Raw genomic sequence first — 20,232 nt, 5'->3', positions numbered from 1 at the left:
GAAGTTTCCTCTTTCACTAAGTTGACATTGTGTTTAAGATGTTGGTAATTCGTTAACTCTTCCTCTGGAATTCGATGCAGTACGTTTACAATGTAGTAGATAGAATCGTCAATACCAAACCATTCCTTTTTATAACCAGGAGGTCGTTGATCAATGTCTGTCCAATGGAACACTTTCAATTGAATCAGTCCTTGTATAGCCTTCAGGTACCAGTGGTTCAAACACCGGTGACGTATCGGATGCAATTGTTCTTTACGTTTCACTTGTATTTTGACCAGTTCTCGATAAATGCGTTCTCTCAACTCCACAGGCAAAGCACGAATGTTCTCTTGTAAAGTATCCATGAACAGATGATTATGGTAAAAAAAGTTACTTCAATGTCTCGGTCCCACTAAGGGTAAGTAATGACAATTCGGTGACCATCGAGCATGTTCTACGTAGGCCGAATCTTGCGGTTCCCAGTGGTGAAGTGACACACCGCAACTGAAACACTTGACTTTATCTCCTTCGCCCAAGTAGAAAAATCCGGCTCTGGCTAATTCTTCGGGGGTCGGTCCTCCCAGATACTTTGGCCATTTTCCTTTGAACGATTGAAGACGATTTTCAAAGTCGCAGTATTCCGACGAACGCACAGGAAACGAATATTCGTCTTTCACAGGTTCGTTTCGATGAGGGTTGAGTGACATAGGTAGGAGTTTGCTCAGGGCTGGATGACATACGTAAGGGGGTAGACGTGAAGGTGGACATTCCCCTTTAAAACGAAACCCAGTAAAATGTCCAAGAGGACGAGCAGCATCACTTTCGCATCCCACAGGTCTGACACGCACAGCATCACTTTCCATGATAGGGGTAGGGGTACTAAAGTTCCCATGATGCTTTACGGCATCGCTCAGGTCACAAGGTACAGCATCGGTCCCATCGCAAGGCTCACAATCGCACTCGTCTGCAAACTCCGTTACGCAATTACAATGGTAACCACATGGACAATCGCAGTTTCCTTCCGGACATTTTCCGTCGCAATGCATGGGTCTTATCCATCCAATATTAGTCACACTAGAGGAAGATACAACTTTTTTACAATCCCCAAACTGAAACGATGTCTTTTTCAAAGTATTCATCTTGTTCGCTCGGTCTTGGTAGTCACAATGAACTATCGATCTTGACCATAGCCCCTTTTTTATACTAGTCGCAATGCAGTCTCCAGCTTGTACATCTTTCCTTTTTTACGTTTTTTATGTCCTGTTCTGGAAGGTACCGTCTCTAAGGTACCGTCAACATTGTACCGTAGTGTGATGGGTGGAAAGGCCATAGAAAGGTAAGGGCAGTGCGGAGACCATCGAGTATGTTCCAGAATAGCTGAATCTTTATAGATACATAGATCCATTCGTAACTTCAGTCCGCAAGCGAAACACTGTACCTCGTATCCCAATCCTGACTCAGGTCCCAAGTAGACAAATCCTGTTCTAGCTAAAACATGCGAAGAAGGTAATCCTTCCCTATCCGTAGACCATTTCTGAAACGTGTCCAATCGACGGGCACAATCACAATAGTCAGGTAAGAAGACTGGAAAATGGTAGGGTTTGAACTTGGAGTTCTCATCGGGTTTCTCACTCGATTCTTGCTGTGGCGAAGTCATCTTTCTGGTGGGGTAACTATCCTCTTAGAACCAATGTTTTATACCAACGTGTCCATACGGTAAGGTGAAATGATTGGGAAGTCGAACTCGCTTCTGGTACACGATTTGATAGACTTTTTCCAAGGGCCGACTGACGATGTGGTGAGTGGGTAAACGTACAATCTTGTTCGGTTGAAAGGTGGTCACTTTAAAGTTTCCATCCTCTCCCGATTGCAAGGCTTCTTTCAATACCCCAAAGTTGACCACTCGACTGGTACGATAATTCAGAGTCAGTCCTTTCACTTTGCACGTCGTGTGCACTTCTCCTTGTTTGTCCCGGTATTCGTAGCCGTAATTTTTGGGACCGCCACTGACGAAACTTAGAATCTTGTCGTCGGGATGCTCGTCTGTCCAGGCTCCTAAACGGTCTCCTTCGATGTTAGGGTGATGTTGAATCGGGTGATGGATGTAAATGCAACTGTCCGTGTCAAAGTACAGGACGCGTTCTTCTAACAGTTCTAAAGCTTCGTACAATTTTAAGCGAGCATGGGCTGTCACGTAAGCCGCAATGATGACATTTCCAAAAGGGTCGTCTTGTACAAAGTCCAGATCTTCTTCGTAATTGACCAAGATCAAATTCTCTCGAACGACGTCCACGTGTTTCATGTATTTGGTTTTGTCGTGAATCATCTGGAAGTAGCGGGAAGGTTCTGTCAAATATTCCGTCTTGGGTAAACACGGTCGTTGTGCCATTTTACCCCACAAGCAATTTAACATCACTTTGGCAAACGATCGCCTGCCTTCGTTTTTCTCGATGTGGTCTAAAGTGATGCCTTCTTGTTCGTAGTATTTCTCTTTGAATTGTATTTGGTCTTCGGGAGTGTGACACCAGGAAGGATAGCCGCTGGCTTCTTGCTTCAGTTTCAAAAAGGCATCCACGTAGTCTGCGAAAATGCCTTTCTGCGTGGGGTCACCCTTGCGGTACTGTTGTGTCTTGGGAAAGTGGCAAATTTCGTACACTTCTAACAGTTGGTATCCCATATCCAGAGCTTTGAACAATTCCACGCTGACCCAGGTTCCCGTCAAGGTCCGTTCTTCCTGGCTGTGATGGCAAGGCTGATCTTGGTTGCACGTTTCGGCACAAGTACGGCACAAGGGAAACATCAGTTTGCCTTGACAATGGTGAGGTAAGACGGGATGGTAGAGGTTCGTGGGAGGCAAAACTTTGCACTTGATCAAGCCTTCGTATTGTCGAATGTTTTTCAGGTCGATGTGTTCCGTCAGCAATTGCGGATGCCCTACAGGAAAGCGACAATATTTGCACACGTAGGGATACAGCGAACACACGTCCAAGTATTTGATTTCTTCTCCTTTCTCTTCGTCGGCTTGGTACAGCAAACAGGTGGCATTGGTCCTTCCTCCGTACAAACTATCCCTCGGGTTCAGCGGGTCCATGAACTGGTAACTTTCCACGAGACGTTTAAACTCGGGATCGGTTTTCATACGGTGATCGTACTCGTGTTCCCACATTTCCACCACTTGGTATCCTTCCTGTTCTAACTTTAGGCGTCGCTGACAAGTGTCCTGGTACAAGTCTTCCATGGTTCGTTGCAAAAACTGATTTTTAGTACCACGGTCAGGGTAACAGACGGGACATCCGTGAAATAAGCAACCGTTAAACTCGTACACGATCTTGGGGTTTTCTAAGTCCCAGCCATCGACCGAATATGTTCCGATGGTCTTTTCACCCCCTCCGTTGCGGGCATGCTGAATCCACTTGTCTTCCTTGTCGCACAAGTAATGTAACCAACGTAGGGCTTTGACCGAGTATTGACGTTTGACAAAGTGGGTCGTTTGAGGACTGATGACAGCCACGGTGTTTTCAGGCATGAATCGTTGTCGATACACTAAGGAACACGCTTTGGCAATGGTGCAAGCTTCTTTCAAAGGATCGACCCCTCCGTGTTCCATGAACAGTTCTCGAAATTTTCCACAGCAACGCCGTAAAATGTCCACGTCGGAACGACAATACTTTAGCATTTCTTCCTGAAAGTCGAAAGGGTCCGAAGCGTGAGCCTGGTACCAAGCGTAGAAAGCTTCTCGTTGTTCGGTACGCATGTTGTCGGGGTCGTAATAGTGAGCCTCAGGCAAATGGGGTAGAACGGCGTGTTGATTGGCTTCCGTATTGAAAAAGTGTGGAAAGTACCCTTTAGCCATTTCTGTCATTCCAAACGTTTTAGGCATTCGACTCAAAGGCATGGCCAAATAGCTCATCGAATCTTTAAACTGTACTTGTCCCACTTGCATGAAAATGATTTTGGCTCCGTTCAAAGTCACTTTAGGACGCTCGGTGCCTTGTTCCGTATAGTACCTCAAAAGAAACTGTCCATCGTATCCGGAGAAATTGTGAGCCATCACCGTGGCATGACGATGACAATCTCCGTAACGTTCGATGTCCTCTTGGCTCCACGTCTTGTCGATGGGGTCTAAGACCCATTGTGCAAAATCGGCTAACGTGTTCGGTCCCCGAAAGATTTTTTCACGTCCTCCAGGAGTCTTGCTGCAGTGAGGGCAATGACTGAAGATAGGTTCTTGAATGCACTTCTCGCACGCTCGATGAGCCACGCAAAAATTAGGAATGTGAATGCCGGTCTCTTGCATGCATTCGAAATCGAAAAAGATGAAATTGCCTTTCTTCTTGTGACCGTCCTCTTTCTCTGGTGAGGGTTGGTATTTTTGCACGTAGCATTGGTGTTCCAAGTCCACGATGTGGTGACAAATGTGACATTTTTTCTTTCCTCGACATACGTGTGCCTTGGCATTATTGGTAAGTATGCCTTGTCCACACGTAGGGCACAATCTCAGCAGTTGACAAGCGCATTTCTTCTGTGAACCTTGCGTCTTCAGATGTTGTTGGTAACAGGTAGGGCTGACAAACGTGCGCAGACAAGTGGAACAAGGCACTGGTTCTTCGCTCAGACAGGGTGGAGAGGCCAAACATCCTGAGCATTTCCATCCACAATGTTTGTGTTGCTCTCGATTATTATAACCATAGTCACATTTCTCACAATAATAAACATATCCCAGGAATCCAGTGATACTGGTAATGGTATCGAAATGTTCATCGTGATAATAGACATGAATGTATTTTCCGTCCTTAAAGTCTTGGCCTCGAAACAATAGAGGCCCGCGCACTTCTTGAGGGTGCACTTTCAAGGTGTATCGTGGAGCTAGGGCATCTTGCAATTTTTGCATCTCAGGAATGCCACAGGGTGTGTCTTTGGACAGTCCGACTTGTTGTAACAGGAGTTCTGCTTCATTTCGTTGTTTGGCTCGGTCGGAACGTTGAATAGTGTCCCAGGTTCTTTTCCATTCTACCGTGTCGTTCTTGTTGGCATAGGTTCGTCCCACCACGATGGCACGGGCTAAACACATCTGGTCATGAGGGTTCTTAATTCGGACGAGACTTGTTTTGGTGTTGCGAAGGTCGTCCACCAATAACATCTTTTTGCGTCCAGTCCCTTGAGGAGGAGAGACGTGGGTCATGTCCAGTGTGGCTTTACCATCGGTGATGTCAAACTGATCATTAGATTGTTGTACGTGTTGAATCTTGTCCATGACTTTGGAAGCGGTCAATTCTGCAGGGGTGCTAAACTCGATCCAAACAGGGGATTTCAAACCGTCGTGTTGTATGGAAAGTCTCAAGCGGTCATCTTCTTTGGGTTGACATTGTCGCTTGAGTGCAGTGAGCAGAGAATCCCACACTCCGGTGATGAACCCTTCTGCTTTCTCTAACGGTACTTCGGACTTGAAATCTTTAAACTTCACCGTGTATTTGTAAGCCGTGGTTCTAAATTTTCTAGAGGAGCGCTTTTCCGTCTCTCGAATGGAATAGTATTTTTCAGGGTTGACTAAGGGTGGTGAACTTGGTTTAGAGGTTTCAAATTCTGGTTCACTCATGTCCTCTTCAAAATCACTGGCATGAATTTGTGCCAAGATCTCAGCCCTGGTACGAGGCGATAGATCACGTTTCTGCCTCTTACTTTCTTCTTTCTTCTCGAATGAATGGGATCGTTTCATCTTGAAAGCAAAAAGTCAAATGACTCAAGTTCAAACACCATAAACTACTTTATAGTCATAGCAGACCAGCGTATATAAAAGGGTGTGTGTCTTGTCCTTTCACTATTCATTTCACTCTCGAACCGAGCACAACGATGGAAGAGACTGACCAGATGGAACGTTTCGTCAGAGCTTTGCGAGGGGTTATTAGAAAATTCTCTTCAGACCAGCCTACGGACTACTCTCCTTCCTTTAGAGATAAAAGTCAAGATACTTGCTATATCTGTCAGAAGAAAGGGCATTGGTCTTCAGAGTGTCCCGACCGTCAAAAAAGAAAAAAAGGGGTTAGAAGAGACAAAAGTCAAGATACCTGTTATCATTGTCAAGAAAAAGGACATTGGTCTCCAGATTGCCCCAAAAAGAAACAAGAGGAGTCAGAAGAAAAGAGGAATTCTTCAGAAGAAGAGAGGGATTCTTCAGAGGAAGAGAGGGATTCTTCTGAGGAAGAAAGAAGACAGGTGAAGAAAAAGAAACAGGAGAAAAAAAGAAGAAGGGAAGAAAGCGAGGAGGAAGAAGAGGAAAAGAGTGTGACGGTGAAGAAATTCAAAAAACAGAGAGACTAAAAAGGAGAAAAGAAGAAATTAATGAACTTTTCATTAAAGTGTTGTGTTATAAATTGTGAATTGGATTGTAAAAAATGGAGAAAAGAATAAATGAATGATATAAGGTAAGTGTCTTTGAGTTGTGATTTTAAAATAAGAAGCTACACTCACGCACTCATACACAGACACGTATTAAAAGGGTAACATGGGTGAGTTTTTTTTTTTTTTTTGAGTTATTGGCAAATTGAAATTGTATTTCTTTTCGAGAAATGTGAGTGGCCCTGAAAAGGGCCTTTTTTCTTCATGGTGTAGGGGTGAGTTTAAGCAATCAATTTTAACTGCCTTAAGCCTTTGCCACGGCCAAGGCCTACTTCTGGACTGCGTAATGTTGATGATGATGATTGGGTTGAAATCACTAAGGGTGGTACGGTAGGCTTAGTCACAGGGTTGACATGTTTGGCTCGGGAAGGTCGTATTCTCTTCGGTCGTGATAAAGAAGTCTGATACATTTGTTTCAGACTTCTTAACTCCGCTAAAATGTCTAACAGTATCGTGACCGTTTGATTTTCACCCTCTTGTTTCTTTGCTGCTACTTCTTCTTGCTGTTGTTGCTGTTGTTTTTTTCTTACCTCTTCTTCTTGTTGCTGTTGCTGTAGGAGAAAAGTCTGTTCCGCTTCCTTTTGTCGTTGTATAAATTTCTCCAATTCTTCTTTCTGTCTCTGTCTAAAATTCTCCACTTGCGGTAATGAAGAAAGTAACGAAGGTTCCGGAACAAATTCTTGCGAGGAAAGAAAATCCACAAAATCCCAATTCACCTCTTCTGAAAGTAAGTCCGGGTTCCCTTGGGCAGTCTCCCCTGCTGGTGCACCCCACTGGATCGTTTTCTGAGTTTCCGTCATGTTGAATCACTGTCGCATAGATTGACTGCACACAAGCGCTAGCGAATCTATATTGACTACGTGACGTCACAGACTGCTCTCTTCGGATTGGATGCGAGCTGACTGAATTCTGTAACGCGTGTTCGGATTGGTAAATGAACTCAATCCGTTTCAATCCTTCCTCCGCCTATAAATAAGCGCCGTTCAATGCATTGATTCACCTGTTCTCGTCGCTTCAAGATGTGGACTACAGTTGAGTCATCCACCCTTGTGTCTTCCATGATGTTTCGGACAGACTTGCTCATGTATGTCCGATCGAAGTGGACCGTTGTCCACAGGACAAACACCAGCCTGTGGATACGTAGGATCTACGTCGAAAGACAAGGATGCCTGAAGAGAGTGCTGATGTACGGACCAACAGTAAGACGCAGCCTAAGGACAAGAAGAAGACCAATGCGGTGCCATTTATGTTAATGAATACATTAACATAAAACCCAAAGGCCCTTTTCAGGGCCAGCCATATTTCTCGAAAAGAGATAGCCTTTCCATTGCCTACCCCTTTTTTAAAAAAATTTTTTTTAAAATTTAAAAAAAAAAAATCCCATGTTAAATTCCCCTTGTCCGTAGAGTGACCCACGATTTATTCCCATGTTAAATTCCCCTTGTCCGTAGATTGACCCACGATTTTTCGCCATGTTAAATTTCCATTGTCCGTAGAGTGACCCAGGGCTGTTTTGAGTGGAATTTCCATTGTCCGTAGGGTGCCCCACTTCACTACTCCCCCTACCAACTGCTCATCCTTTTTGACTTTAGTTTTCACAGAATATCTTTCTGAATAATTATTAGATTTCATGTCCCATAAAGGCTTATTCTCCACGACAAGTTTCTCTCTTTATGCCCTGCCAGGCAAATTGTACTTTGCAAGCCAAGTTTCTCTCTTTATGCCCTGCCAGGCAAATTGTACTTTGCAGGCCAACTTTCTCTCTTTATGCCCTGCCAGGCAAATTGTACTTTGCAGGCCAACTTTCTCTCTTTATGCCCTGTTAGGCAAATTGTACTTTGCAGGCCAAGTTTCTCTCTTTATGCCCTGCCAGGCAAATTGTACTTTGCAAGCCAAGTTTCTCTCTTTATGCCCTGCCAGGCAAATTGTACTTTGCAGGCCAAGTTTCTCTCTTTATGCCCTGCCAGGCAAATTGTACTTTGCAGGACCCTTCTGCAATTCTTGAATGTCACTAATAGCTCTGGATGATTTTTTTTAAGGGTATTGGTGTTGTGTGGTTTAATGCCATTTTTCAGAACATGATAGGCTAAACATGGCTGCCAGTATTAATGGTGAGGAAGAACCCGGGAAAACCCCGGAAAGAACCACCGACCCACAAGAAGCTACTGGCAAGCTAAATTTCTCACATACCCACATTGGCCGAATCTGAGACTCGAACCCACGCAGACAAAGGTGAGATGGCAGTGATCCGTAACGAGAGCGCTTTAGACCAATCAGCCACTCGGGGCCCTGTTTTAAAGGGGACATTTGGGATTTGATAGTTATTAGTTTCAAATTTTATTTACTTTGAAAGTTGAATTAGCCATTATAGATCATAATACAATACTGAATTTCAGATTGAATTTCTCTTTTTACTTACAGGAATGCATGAATAATGATGCAATTACTCAAGCAATAATACAAACTAAGACAACAACAACAATAACAATAATAATAATAATAATAGAAATGCATTTATTTAGTGAGGTTACACAAGTGGCATAAAAGCTCAGCTATTGACATTGTAGAGAAGCTTACACGCTGTTATACAACAGATATGCTTGCATACTATATCTCCCACTAATACACACAAACACCCATAAACAAACACAAATACACACAGACACCCATAAACAAACACTAATACACCATATACCCATAAACAAAACACATACACAGACACCCATAAACAAACACAAATACACACAGACACCCATAAACAAACACAAATTCACACAGACACCCATAAACATACACAAATACACACAGACACCCATAAACAAACACAAATACACATTCATGTGCATAATATATGCAACTAATCCCCCAAGACTTGTTTGCACATTAAGAAGTAGAAGCTAATAGAAATGACAAAAACATTAGCGATCAATAATGTTATCATATTTAGCATTGCACCACATTATAATCCGTGTACAACCAATGTCTAATTTCTAATTCAGGGCTTGATTACTTTGGGAAACAAGAACCGAGCCATAGCTGCCACTCTGATGAATGACAAGAGTAGTAGATCCCACTTGGTCTTTACCATTGTTCTGACCCAGACAAAGGTATACACTGATTAAAAGACAGACAGGCAGACAGTAGTTCCTGAGATGAATAAAAAGCGATACTGCTCTCATTTGTTCTACCCCGCTGTATTGACTTAGAAAAAGGTATACATTGATAGAAAGACAGACAAATGAACACAACGATCATAAGACAGCAGACTATCAGCAGCCAATGGAATTAATGACAAGAACTGTAAATCATACATATTCCTAAAAACCTTTGTTTTGAGCAAGACAAAAGCATGTGGTCTAGATTTGAAACTGAAACAGCAGATTATGAATGAAAATTGAACTGAAGGCGACAAATTTGTTTATATGGAAAATATCTTATTAAACAGTATCACTGGTTTATTCCATATACACCCTAAGTTATATTCAAGATGTGATATAACAATGGGGACCATATAAATTTGCAGATGTAGTACATCGCTGGGGACCATATAAAATTACAGATGTGGTATATCCCTCAGGACCATGCAAAATTGTAGATGTAGTACATCACTGGGGACCATACAAAATTATGGATGTAGTATATAACTGGGGACCATACAAAATTATGGATGTAGTATATCACTGGGGACCATACAAAATTATGGATGTAGTATATCACTGGGGACCATATAAAATTATGGATGTAATATATCACTGGGGACCATATAAAAATATGGATGTAGTATATCACAGGGGACCATATAAAAATTATGGATGTAGTATATCACTGGGGACCATATAAAAATATGGATGTAGTATATCACTGGGGACCATATAAAATTATGGATGTAGTATATCACTGGGGACCATACAAAATTATGGATGTAGTATATCAGTGGGGACCATGCAAAATTGCAGATTTAGTATATCAATAATGACCATATAAAATTGTAGATATTATCACTTGAGACCATACAAAATTACAGATGCAGTATATAACCGAGGAAGATGTAGAATTGCAGTGGGTAATATACAAAATTACAGATGTAGTATATCAGTGGGGACCATATAAAATTGCAGACATAAAATATCACTTGTGACCATACAGAATTGTAGATGTAGTACAACAGTGGGGACCACACAAAATTGCAGATGCAGTAGATCACTGGGGACAATATAAATTGCAGATGCAGTATACCAGTGGGTATCATGCAAAATTGCAGATTAAGTATATCACTGAAGAACATAAAAAATTGCAGATGTAGTGAATCATTTGAGACCTTATAAAATTGTAGATGTAATATATCACTGGTGACCACACAAAATTGTAGATATAGTATGTTGTTGTTGTTGTTGTTGTGAGGTTTAATGCCATTTTTCAGCACACAATAGGCTATGCATGGTAGCCAGTATTAATGGTGGAGGAAGAACCCAGGAAAACCCCAAGAAGAACCACCAACCCAAGAGAAGCTACTGGCAAGCTTTCTCACATACCCACATTGGCCGAATCCTGGACTCGAACCCAGGCAAACAGAGGTGAGATGGCAGTGATCCGTAATGAAGAGCGCTTTAGACCACTTGGCCACTCGGGGCCCCGTAGATATAGTATAACAGTAGGGACCACACAAAATGCAGATGTAGTATATCACTGAGGACAATATAAAATTGTAGATGTAGTATATCAGTGGGGACCATACAAAATTACAGATGTAGTATATCAGTGGGGACCTTACAAAATTACAGATGTAGTATATCAGTGGGGACCTTTCAAAATTACAGATGTAGTATACCAGTGGGGACCTTACAAAATTACAGATGTAGTATATCAGTGGGGACCTTACAAAATTACAGATGTAGTATATCAGTGGGGACCTTTCAAAATTACAGATGTAGAATGTAACTGGAGATCATCAATTGCAGATCTAGTGTATCAGTAGAGATCATACAAAATTGTAGATGTAGCATATCAGTGGCACTCATTTAAGAGTTTTTAATATACATAGTACTGGTTTAAGAGTTTTTTTTTTTTTAAAAATGGCACCCATTTACGAGTTTAATATACATGGCACTCATTCAAGAGTTTTTAATATGCATGGTACATGGCGCTCATTTAGGAGTTTTTAATATACATGGCAGTCAGTTAAGAGTTTTTAATATACATGGCAGTCAGTTAAGAGTTTTTAATATACATGGCAGTCAGTTAAGAGTTTTTAATATACATGGCACTCATTTAAGAGTTTTTAATATACATGGCACTCATTTAGGAGTTTTAATATACATAGTACTCATTTAAGAGTTTTTAATATACATGGCACTCATTCAAGTGTTTTTAATATACATGGCACTCATTTGAGAGTTTTTAATATACATGGCACTCATTTAAGAGTTTTTAATATACATAGTACTGGTTTAAGAGTTTTTAATATGCATGGCACTTATTCAAGCGTTTTTTATATACATGGTACATGGCACTCATTTAGGAGTTTTTAATATACATGGCAGTCATTTAAGAGTTTTTGATATACATGGCACTCATTTAAGAGTTTTGTAATATACATGATACATGGCAGTCATTGAAGAGTTTTTAACATACATGGCACTCATGCAAGTGTTTTTAATATACATGGCACTCATTTAAGAGTTTTTAATATACACAGTACTGGTTTAAGAGGTTTTTTTTAAAAATGGCACCCATTTAAGAGTTTAATATACATGGCACTCATTCAAGAGTTTTTAATATGCATGGTACATGGCACTCATTTAGGAGTTTTTAATATACATGGCAGTCAGTTAAGAGTTTTTAATATACATGGCACTCATTTAAGAGTTTTTAATATACATGGCACTCATTTAGGAGTTTTTAATATACATGGCACTCATTTAAGAGTTTTTAATATACATGGCACTCATTTAAGAGTTTTTAATATATATAGTACTGGTTTAAGAGTTTTTAATATACATGGCACTTATTCAAGAGTTTTTAATATACATGGTACATGGCACTCATTTAGGAGTTTTTAATATACATGGCAGTCATTTAAGAGTTTTTGATATACATGGCACTCATTTAAGAGTTTTGTAATATACATGGTATATGGCAGTCATTGAAGAGTTTTTAATATACATTGCACTCATGCAAGTGTTTTTAATATACATGGCACTCATTTAAGAGTTTTTAATATACATAGTACTGGTTTAAGAGTTTTTTTTTAAAAATGGCACCCATTTAAGAGTTTAATATACATGGCACTCATTCAAGAGTTTTTAATATGCATGGTACATGGCACTCATTTAGGAGATTTTAATATACATGGCAGTCAGTTAAGAGTTTTTAATATACATGGCAGTCAGTTAAGAGTTTTTGATATACATGGCACTCATTTAAGAGTTTTTAATATACATGGCACTCATTTAGGAGTTTTTAATATACATGGCACTCATTTAGGAGTTTTAATATACATAGTACTGGTTTAAGAGTTTTTAATATGCATGGCACTTATTCAAGAGTTTTTAATATACATGGTACATGGCACTCATTTAGGAGTTTTTAATATACTGCCATACATGGCAGTCATTTAAGAGTTTTTGATATACATGGCACTCATTTAAGAGTTTTGTAATATACATGGTACATGGCAGTCATTTAAGAGTTTTTAATATACATGGCACTCATTTAAGAGTTTTTAATATACACAGTACTGGTTTAAGAGGTTTTTTTTTAAAAATGGCACCCATTTAAGAGTTTAATATACATGGCACTCATTCAAGAGTTTTTAATATGCATGGTACATGGCACTCATTTAGGAGATTTTAATATACATGGCAGTCAGTTAAGAGTTTTTAATATACATGGCAGTCAGTTAAGAGTTTTTAATATACATGGCACTCATTTAGGAGTTTTTAATATACATGGCACTCATTTAGGAGTTTTAATATACATAGTACTGGTTTAAGAGTTTTTAATATGCATGGCACTTATTCAAGAGTTTTTAATATACATGGTACATGGCACTCATTTAGGAGTTTTTAATATACTGCCATACATGGCAGTCATTTAAGAGTTTTTGATATACATGGCACTCATTTAAGAGTTTTGTAATATACATGGTACATGGCAGTCATTGAAGAGTTTTTAATATACATGGCACTCATGCAAGTGTTTTTAATATACATAGCACTCATTTAAGAGTTTTTAATATACATAGTACTGGTTTAAGAATTTTTAATAAACATGGTACTCATTGAAGAGTTTTTAATATACATGGCACTCATTTAGGAGTTTTTAATATACATGGCACTCATTTAAGCATTTTGTAATATACATGGTACATGGCACTCATTGAAGAGTTTTTAATATACATGGCACTCATTTAAAGCTTGAGAGTAGCTTCTCATGGGTCGATGGTTCTTTCTGGGGTTTCCCCAGGTTTCTTCCTCCACCATTTATAATGGCTGCCATGCATAGCCTATCTTTTGCTGAAAAATGGCATAAAACACTTCAACAACAACAATAACAACACTCATTTAATACTTTTAATTAAACATCGTTCTCATTTAAAAGTTTTAATATACATGGTACATGGCACTCATTCCTTCCATTATTAGCAACTAAACTAATTACAGATGCTTTTTTCCCTGCATTTGCAGACCGAGGTGTGGGAAGGTCATGAGCATGATCACTTGATCACAAGTAAAATCAACCTTGTGGATCTGGCAGGCAGCGAGCGGCAGTCTCAAGCCATGACAAGTGATGAGAGGATCAGGGTAAGTTAAAAAAAAAATTTTAGATTTGTACCATCTAGTCTTCTTGGTCACCTTTGAATCTTCCAAAAACTAGCATAACTTAAGGCTGGTTTTGACTTTTTTAGGTAATGGGGACTTAAGGAAGGCTGATTTTGATTGTTTCAAGTGGTGGGTATTTAAGACTGGTTTTGACCGTTTTGCATAGTGGGGACTTGATGCTGGTTTTGACTGTTTTAGGTAGTGGGGACTTAAGGGTGGTTTTGACTGTTTCAGGTAGTGGGGACTTAAAAAGTCTGGTTTTGACTATTTTGGGTAGTGGGGACTTAAAAAGTCTGGTTTTGACTGTTTCAGGTAGTGGGGACTTAAAAAGTCTGGTTTTGACTGTTTCAGGTAGTGGGGACTTAAAAAGTCTGGTTTTTACTGTTTTTGGGTAGTGAGTATTTACTTTCATTCATTTGGTACCAGTTTTCATGGATTTTTTAATTTTGTGTTCAATATTTACCACAAATTTTAATAAATGTAAATGTTTCCATGGAAAAATAGGAAATCATTATGACCAAGATTACAAAACATATTTTATAAGTGAACATTCATTACAATGGCAGTTTTTGTTTCAGGTCATTTTGTTGTAAAGATCATTGCCTTGATATAACAGAGTTACTTTCCTTGTTAAGGTCAAAATAGCTATTTCTATAAATGAAAAGAATGAGTCAGAAATATACATATGTAATTGATACCTAATATAATTATTTTAAAATCCTGACTTGTATTTTCCAAAATGTAAAATTCCGATAAAGTAAAGTAAACTGTTTACATGATATTATCAAAATTTCCTGTTGAATTGAAAATCCCAAGGAATTACTGTGTCATTGTAAAATCCCAAGGAATTGCTGTGTCATTGTAAAATCCCAAGGAAATGACAGTGTCATTGTAAAATCCCAAGGAATTACTGTGTCATTGTAAAATCCCAAGGACTTACTGTGTCATTGTAAAATCCCAAGGACTTACTGTGTCATTGTAAAATCCCAAGGAAATGACAGTGTCATTGTAAAATCCCAAGGAATTACTGTGTCATTGTAAAATCCCAAGGAATTACTGTGTCATTGTAAAATCCCAAGGAATTACTGTGTCATTGTAAAATCCCAAGGAATTACTGTGTCATTGTAAAATCCCAAGGAAGTTACAGTGTCATTGTAAAATCCCAAGGAATTACAGTGTCATTGTAAAATCCCAAGGAAATTACAGTGCAATTGTAAATCCCAAGGAAATTACAGTATCAATGTAAATCCCAAGGAATTAGTGTCATTGGAAAAGTCCCAAGGACTTAAGTATCATTGTAAATCCCAAGGAATTACAGTATTCCACAGAATTAAAGTGTCACTGTAAAAATCCCAAGGAATTACAGTGTCATTGTAAGGTTTCAAGGAATTACAGTGTCATTGTAAAGTTTCTTACCAGGAAATCACTATCAGATTCTAAAGCTCAGAGCCTGAGACAAATTGACAACAGGGAATTAAATATTTTAAATACTGGGAAGATGTTCTAGATAGTCAAAAAAATCATTGTGGATCCAATTTTGTGGCTAGATGGACAAGTTTTATTTTACTTTGTTCCATATCTCTTTGAGCTTGTCAAACCAGGGTTGTATTTTATACAAGTGTTTTAGGATTAGAAATATGTTTTTTTTTTAACATGTAATGCATAATTCGTTTGGTAGATGAGATTATCTGCATCTGTATTCATTTCTAAAATTTTGATTTATTTATTCATTTGCAACTTATTTTCTACAGGAGGGAGCTAACATCAATAAATCCTTGCTGACGCTGGGAAAAGTTATCTCCCTTCTGTCAGAGCAATCTGCACAGAATGGTAGAAAGAAGAAAACTCACATCCCTTACAGGGACTCTGTATTGACATGGTAGGTATGGTGATTACCATAATTTCTTTTCTTTCATATGACACTTGTACCAATGACATGAATTGTCCTTTATCAAATATCCACATCTTTCAAGCACTTAGTAGTCCAGGATATTTCCTCAATAGGGTTTAAATTTTAGAAAGCTAAAAATAACAAACATTGAAATATTTGCAGCAATTGAACTCTTATTTTTACAAATATTCCTGACCATACAATATATTATTTGTTGAGGAAAAAGTGAAAGCTTTAATTGTATTTTTGTGCCCCATCACAGATATGGTTGGCATATACTTTCACCCATGTGACAGAGACTGGTTACCTTACATTTCTTGTCTTAGTCTGGTTGCCTCAGCTGGGTTGTTTTAGTCATTGTGTCCACCCACTAGTCACAGCTCTTGTGAGAACTACTTTGTCAAAAGTTAAAAGATTTAATTTTTAAACTACCCTTTTTAGAAGTACATTCTTTGATTCAGTGTAATAAAATTGCCGTGCAGTACTGTTAGTTCTCATGAATGGAACTTTGGATTCACTGGTCATGTGACTAACTTTATTAACATTAATATTAATGCACTGTGTTTACAAACCAGTAGCATGTGACTTGTAGGAAAAGGTGAAGAAATAATAGTACTAGATGAATACAGTTTAATGTAATCTGATTAAAATCAGATCTCTGCTGTCATACATGAAGATCTAACAATGACCTCTTAGGGTCAATGGTCATGTTCTGGTGATCTTTGTATTAGCCAATAGAAATGTAGAATTAGTTCTGGTGACCTTTGAATTAGCCAATAGAAATGTAGAATTAGTTCTGGTCACCTTTGAATTAGCCTTCAAAAATCTGAAAGTGAATCAAACCGTTTGGTAGATATTGATCTTCATCCACACTGCTCAGTCTCCATATGCAAAGATATAAGACTTTATCTTTTTGACTGATCAAATAAGCAGTTATGGTAATAACATAGGTTATCAGAACATGACCCTTAAGTGGTCACTGCCAGATATTCATGTGTAACAATCGAGATCTGATTGTAATCACATTGACTGTATGTGTTAAATGTGTTGAAGTGTATTGCAAAAATGAAGTGTTATTTCATTTTATAAAATAAAATTGGGCAAGAAGAATATTCTGTGCTGAGTTTTGTGTGAAGACAAAGAAATTCCAGCCAATGGTCTCCCCACTAAGCAGAGCTGTGCTGAAGGAAAATGATGTAAATTCTTCACAAGGATTACTTTGTGTCTATGCAGACCCGAGAAAAGATTTTGTTGGTACATCTTTGTTCCTGCTGTCCATCAAGACATCGGGTTAAGTTACATACTGAGCTCAGTTTATAGGCACTGTGATCTGTGAATACGTTTCTAAATTCTTTTTATCAAGTTAGAAAATTATTAAAGTTTTAATATTTTAAATGAATTACAGGCTGTTGAAAGAGAGTTTAGGAGGCAACTCCAAGACAACAATGATTGCCACAATCAGCCCAGCCAACTCACATATAGAGGAGACCCTTAGTACTCTACGATATCCTTTTTAGTGTCAATTGCTTTGACAGATTATAGGAATTTTCTTTATTATTCTCCCAGGTATGTATTATAGTGGAATATAGCTGTCTGTGTACATGTATTATAGTGGAATAATTAGCTATTTCTGTGTACATGTATTATAGTGGAATATAGCTATGTCTGTGTACATGTATTATAGTGGAATATAGCTATGTCTGTGTACATGTATTATAGTGGAATATAGCTATGTCTGTGTACATGTATTATAGTGGAATAATTAGCTATGTCTATGTACATGTATTATAGTGGAATATAGCTATGTCTGTGTACATGTATTATAGTGGAATATAGCTATGTCTGTGTACATGTATTACAGTGGAATATAGCTATGTCTGTGTACATGTATTATAGTGGAATAATTAGCTATGTCTATGTACATGTATTATAGTGGAATATAGCTATGTCTGTGTACATGTATTATAGTGGAATATAGCTATGTCTGTGTACATGTATTACAGTGGAATATAGCTATGTCTGTGTACATGTATTATAGTGGAATATAGCTATATCTGTGTACATGTATTACAGTGGAATATAGCTATGTCTGTGTACATGTGTCTGTCTGTTGGCCTGAAGCATAAGTCTATTTCAACCAAAACTGATGCATGTCCAACAAGGTGCCTAAATGTGTATTTTCATGCTTAGAACTTTCCACATTCAGAATTTTGTCATGTTGCATTGGAGATGAATTGCAGAATAAGTAATAAATTAACTGAGTGTGATAGACCGTAAGGTACTACTATAAATAGTAGTATATAAACTAATGGTGATGAACCATAGGACATTAATATATATGGCATATTAAGTGAGGGCAATGAACCATGGGATACTAGTATAAACAGTAGTAAATAAATTATTATAAATAGCACAATATTAACTGAGGGTGATGAACCACAAAGTAAAAATATAAACATCGTATTGATAGTGTTGAACCATAAGGTACTAGAATAAACAGTAGTACTGTATAAATTATGGGTGATAAATCAAAGTGCACTGGCATAAATAGTATATAAACTGTGGGTGATGAACCTAGGGTACTGGTATAAATAGTATATTAACTGTGAGTGGTGAATCACAGGGTACTGAAATAAAAGAGTAGAATATAAACTGAGGGTGATGAACCATAGGGTACTGGTATAAATAGTATATAAACTGTGGGTGATGAATCACAGGGTACTAGTATAAATAGTATATAAACTCTGAGTGATGAATCAGTGTACTGGTATAAATAGTATACAAACTGAGGGTGATGAATAACAAGGTACTGGTATAAATAATATATAAACTGTGGGGGATGAATCACAGGGTACTAGTATAAATAGTATATTAACTGAGGGGGATGAATCACAGTGCATAAATAGTATATAAACTGTAGATGATGAATCACAGGGTACTGGTATAAATAGTATACAAACTGTGGGTGATGAATAACAAGGTACTGGTATAAATAGTATATAAACTGTGGGGGATGAATCACAGGGTACTAGTATAAATAGTATATTAACTGAGGGGGATGAATCACAGTGTATAAATAGTATATAAACTGTAGATGATGAATCACAGGGTACTGGTATAAATAGTATACAAACTGTGGGTGATGAATCACAGGGTACTGGTATAAAAAGTGTTAATTGTGAGTGGTGAATCACAGGGTAGAGTTATAAACAGTATATTAAATGTGAGTGATGAGCCTTGGGTATTGGTATAAATACTATATAAACTGTGGGTGATGAACCATAGGGTACTGGTACAACTAGTATATAAACTGGGTGATGAATCACATGTACTGGTATAAATAGTATATAAACTGTGGGTGATGAATCACAGGGTACTGGTATAAATAGTATATTAACAGACGGTGATGATTCACATGGTACTGGTATAAATAATATATCAAATGTTTGTGATGAATCACAGGGTACTGGTGTAAAATGTGTACAGAGGGTGATGAATCACTTGGTAGTGGTATCATAGTACATAAACTGAGGGTGATGAACCTTGGATATTGGTATAAATAGTATATAAACTGTGGGTGATGAACCATGGGTATTGGTATAAATTGTATATAAACTGTGGGTGATGAACCATGGGTATTGGTATAAATAGTAGAATATAAACTGAGTGATGAATCACAGGGTACTGGTATAAATAGTATATTATCTGTGGGTGATGAATCACAGGGTACTAGTATAAATAGTGTATTCACTGAGGGGGATGAATCACAATATATAAATAGTATATAAACTGTAGACGATGAATCACAGGGTAATGGCATAAATAATACATAAACTGTGGGTGAAGAATCACAGGGTACTGGTAGAAATAGTATATAAACTGTGGGTGATGAATCACAGGGTACTGGTATAAATAGTATATAAACTTGGTGATGAATCACAGGGTACTGGTATAAATATATAAACTGTGGGTGATGAACCTTGGATATTGGTATAAACAGTTTATAAACTGTGGGTGATGAATCACAGGGTACTGGTATAAATAGTATATTAACTGTGGGTGATGAGTCACAGGGTACTGGTACAAATAGTATATAAACTGGGGGTGATGAATCACAGGGTACTGGTATAAATAGTGTATTAACTG

General features: G+C 38.2%; 1 protein-coding gene across 1 annotated transcript in view; it reads left to right on the top strand.

Moving 5' to 3' along the window:
• The window catches only part of LOC149777693 (kinesin-like protein KIF14), a 32,293-nt gene extending 14,690 nt beyond the window's left edge, over positions 1-17,603 (top strand). The window contains exons 2-5 of the mRNA XM_089940411.1: positions 9,375-9,482; positions 14,061-14,177; positions 15,947-16,074; positions 17,492-17,603. Of these exons, the coding sequence (XP_089796537.1) occupies positions 9,423-9,482; positions 14,061-14,177; positions 15,947-16,074; positions 17,492-17,603 (417 nt within the window). The 5' untranslated portion in view covers positions 9,375-9,422. The remainder of the gene's footprint in view (positions 1-9,374; positions 9,483-14,060; positions 14,178-15,946; positions 16,075-17,491) is intronic.
• Positions 17,604-20,232: the final 2,629 nt, after the last annotated feature.

Source organism: Sinohyriopsis cumingii, chromosome 17, assembly GCF_028554795.1.
Source record: "Sinohyriopsis cumingii isolate HCF-2022 chromosome 17, ASM2855479v2, whole genome shotgun sequence".
Taxonomy (NCBI): domain Eukaryota; kingdom Metazoa; phylum Mollusca; class Bivalvia; order Unionida; family Unionidae; genus Sinohyriopsis; species Sinohyriopsis cumingii.
Note: the sequence above shows the minus strand (reverse complement) of the source record. Positions and strands in the feature narration are given on the sequence as shown.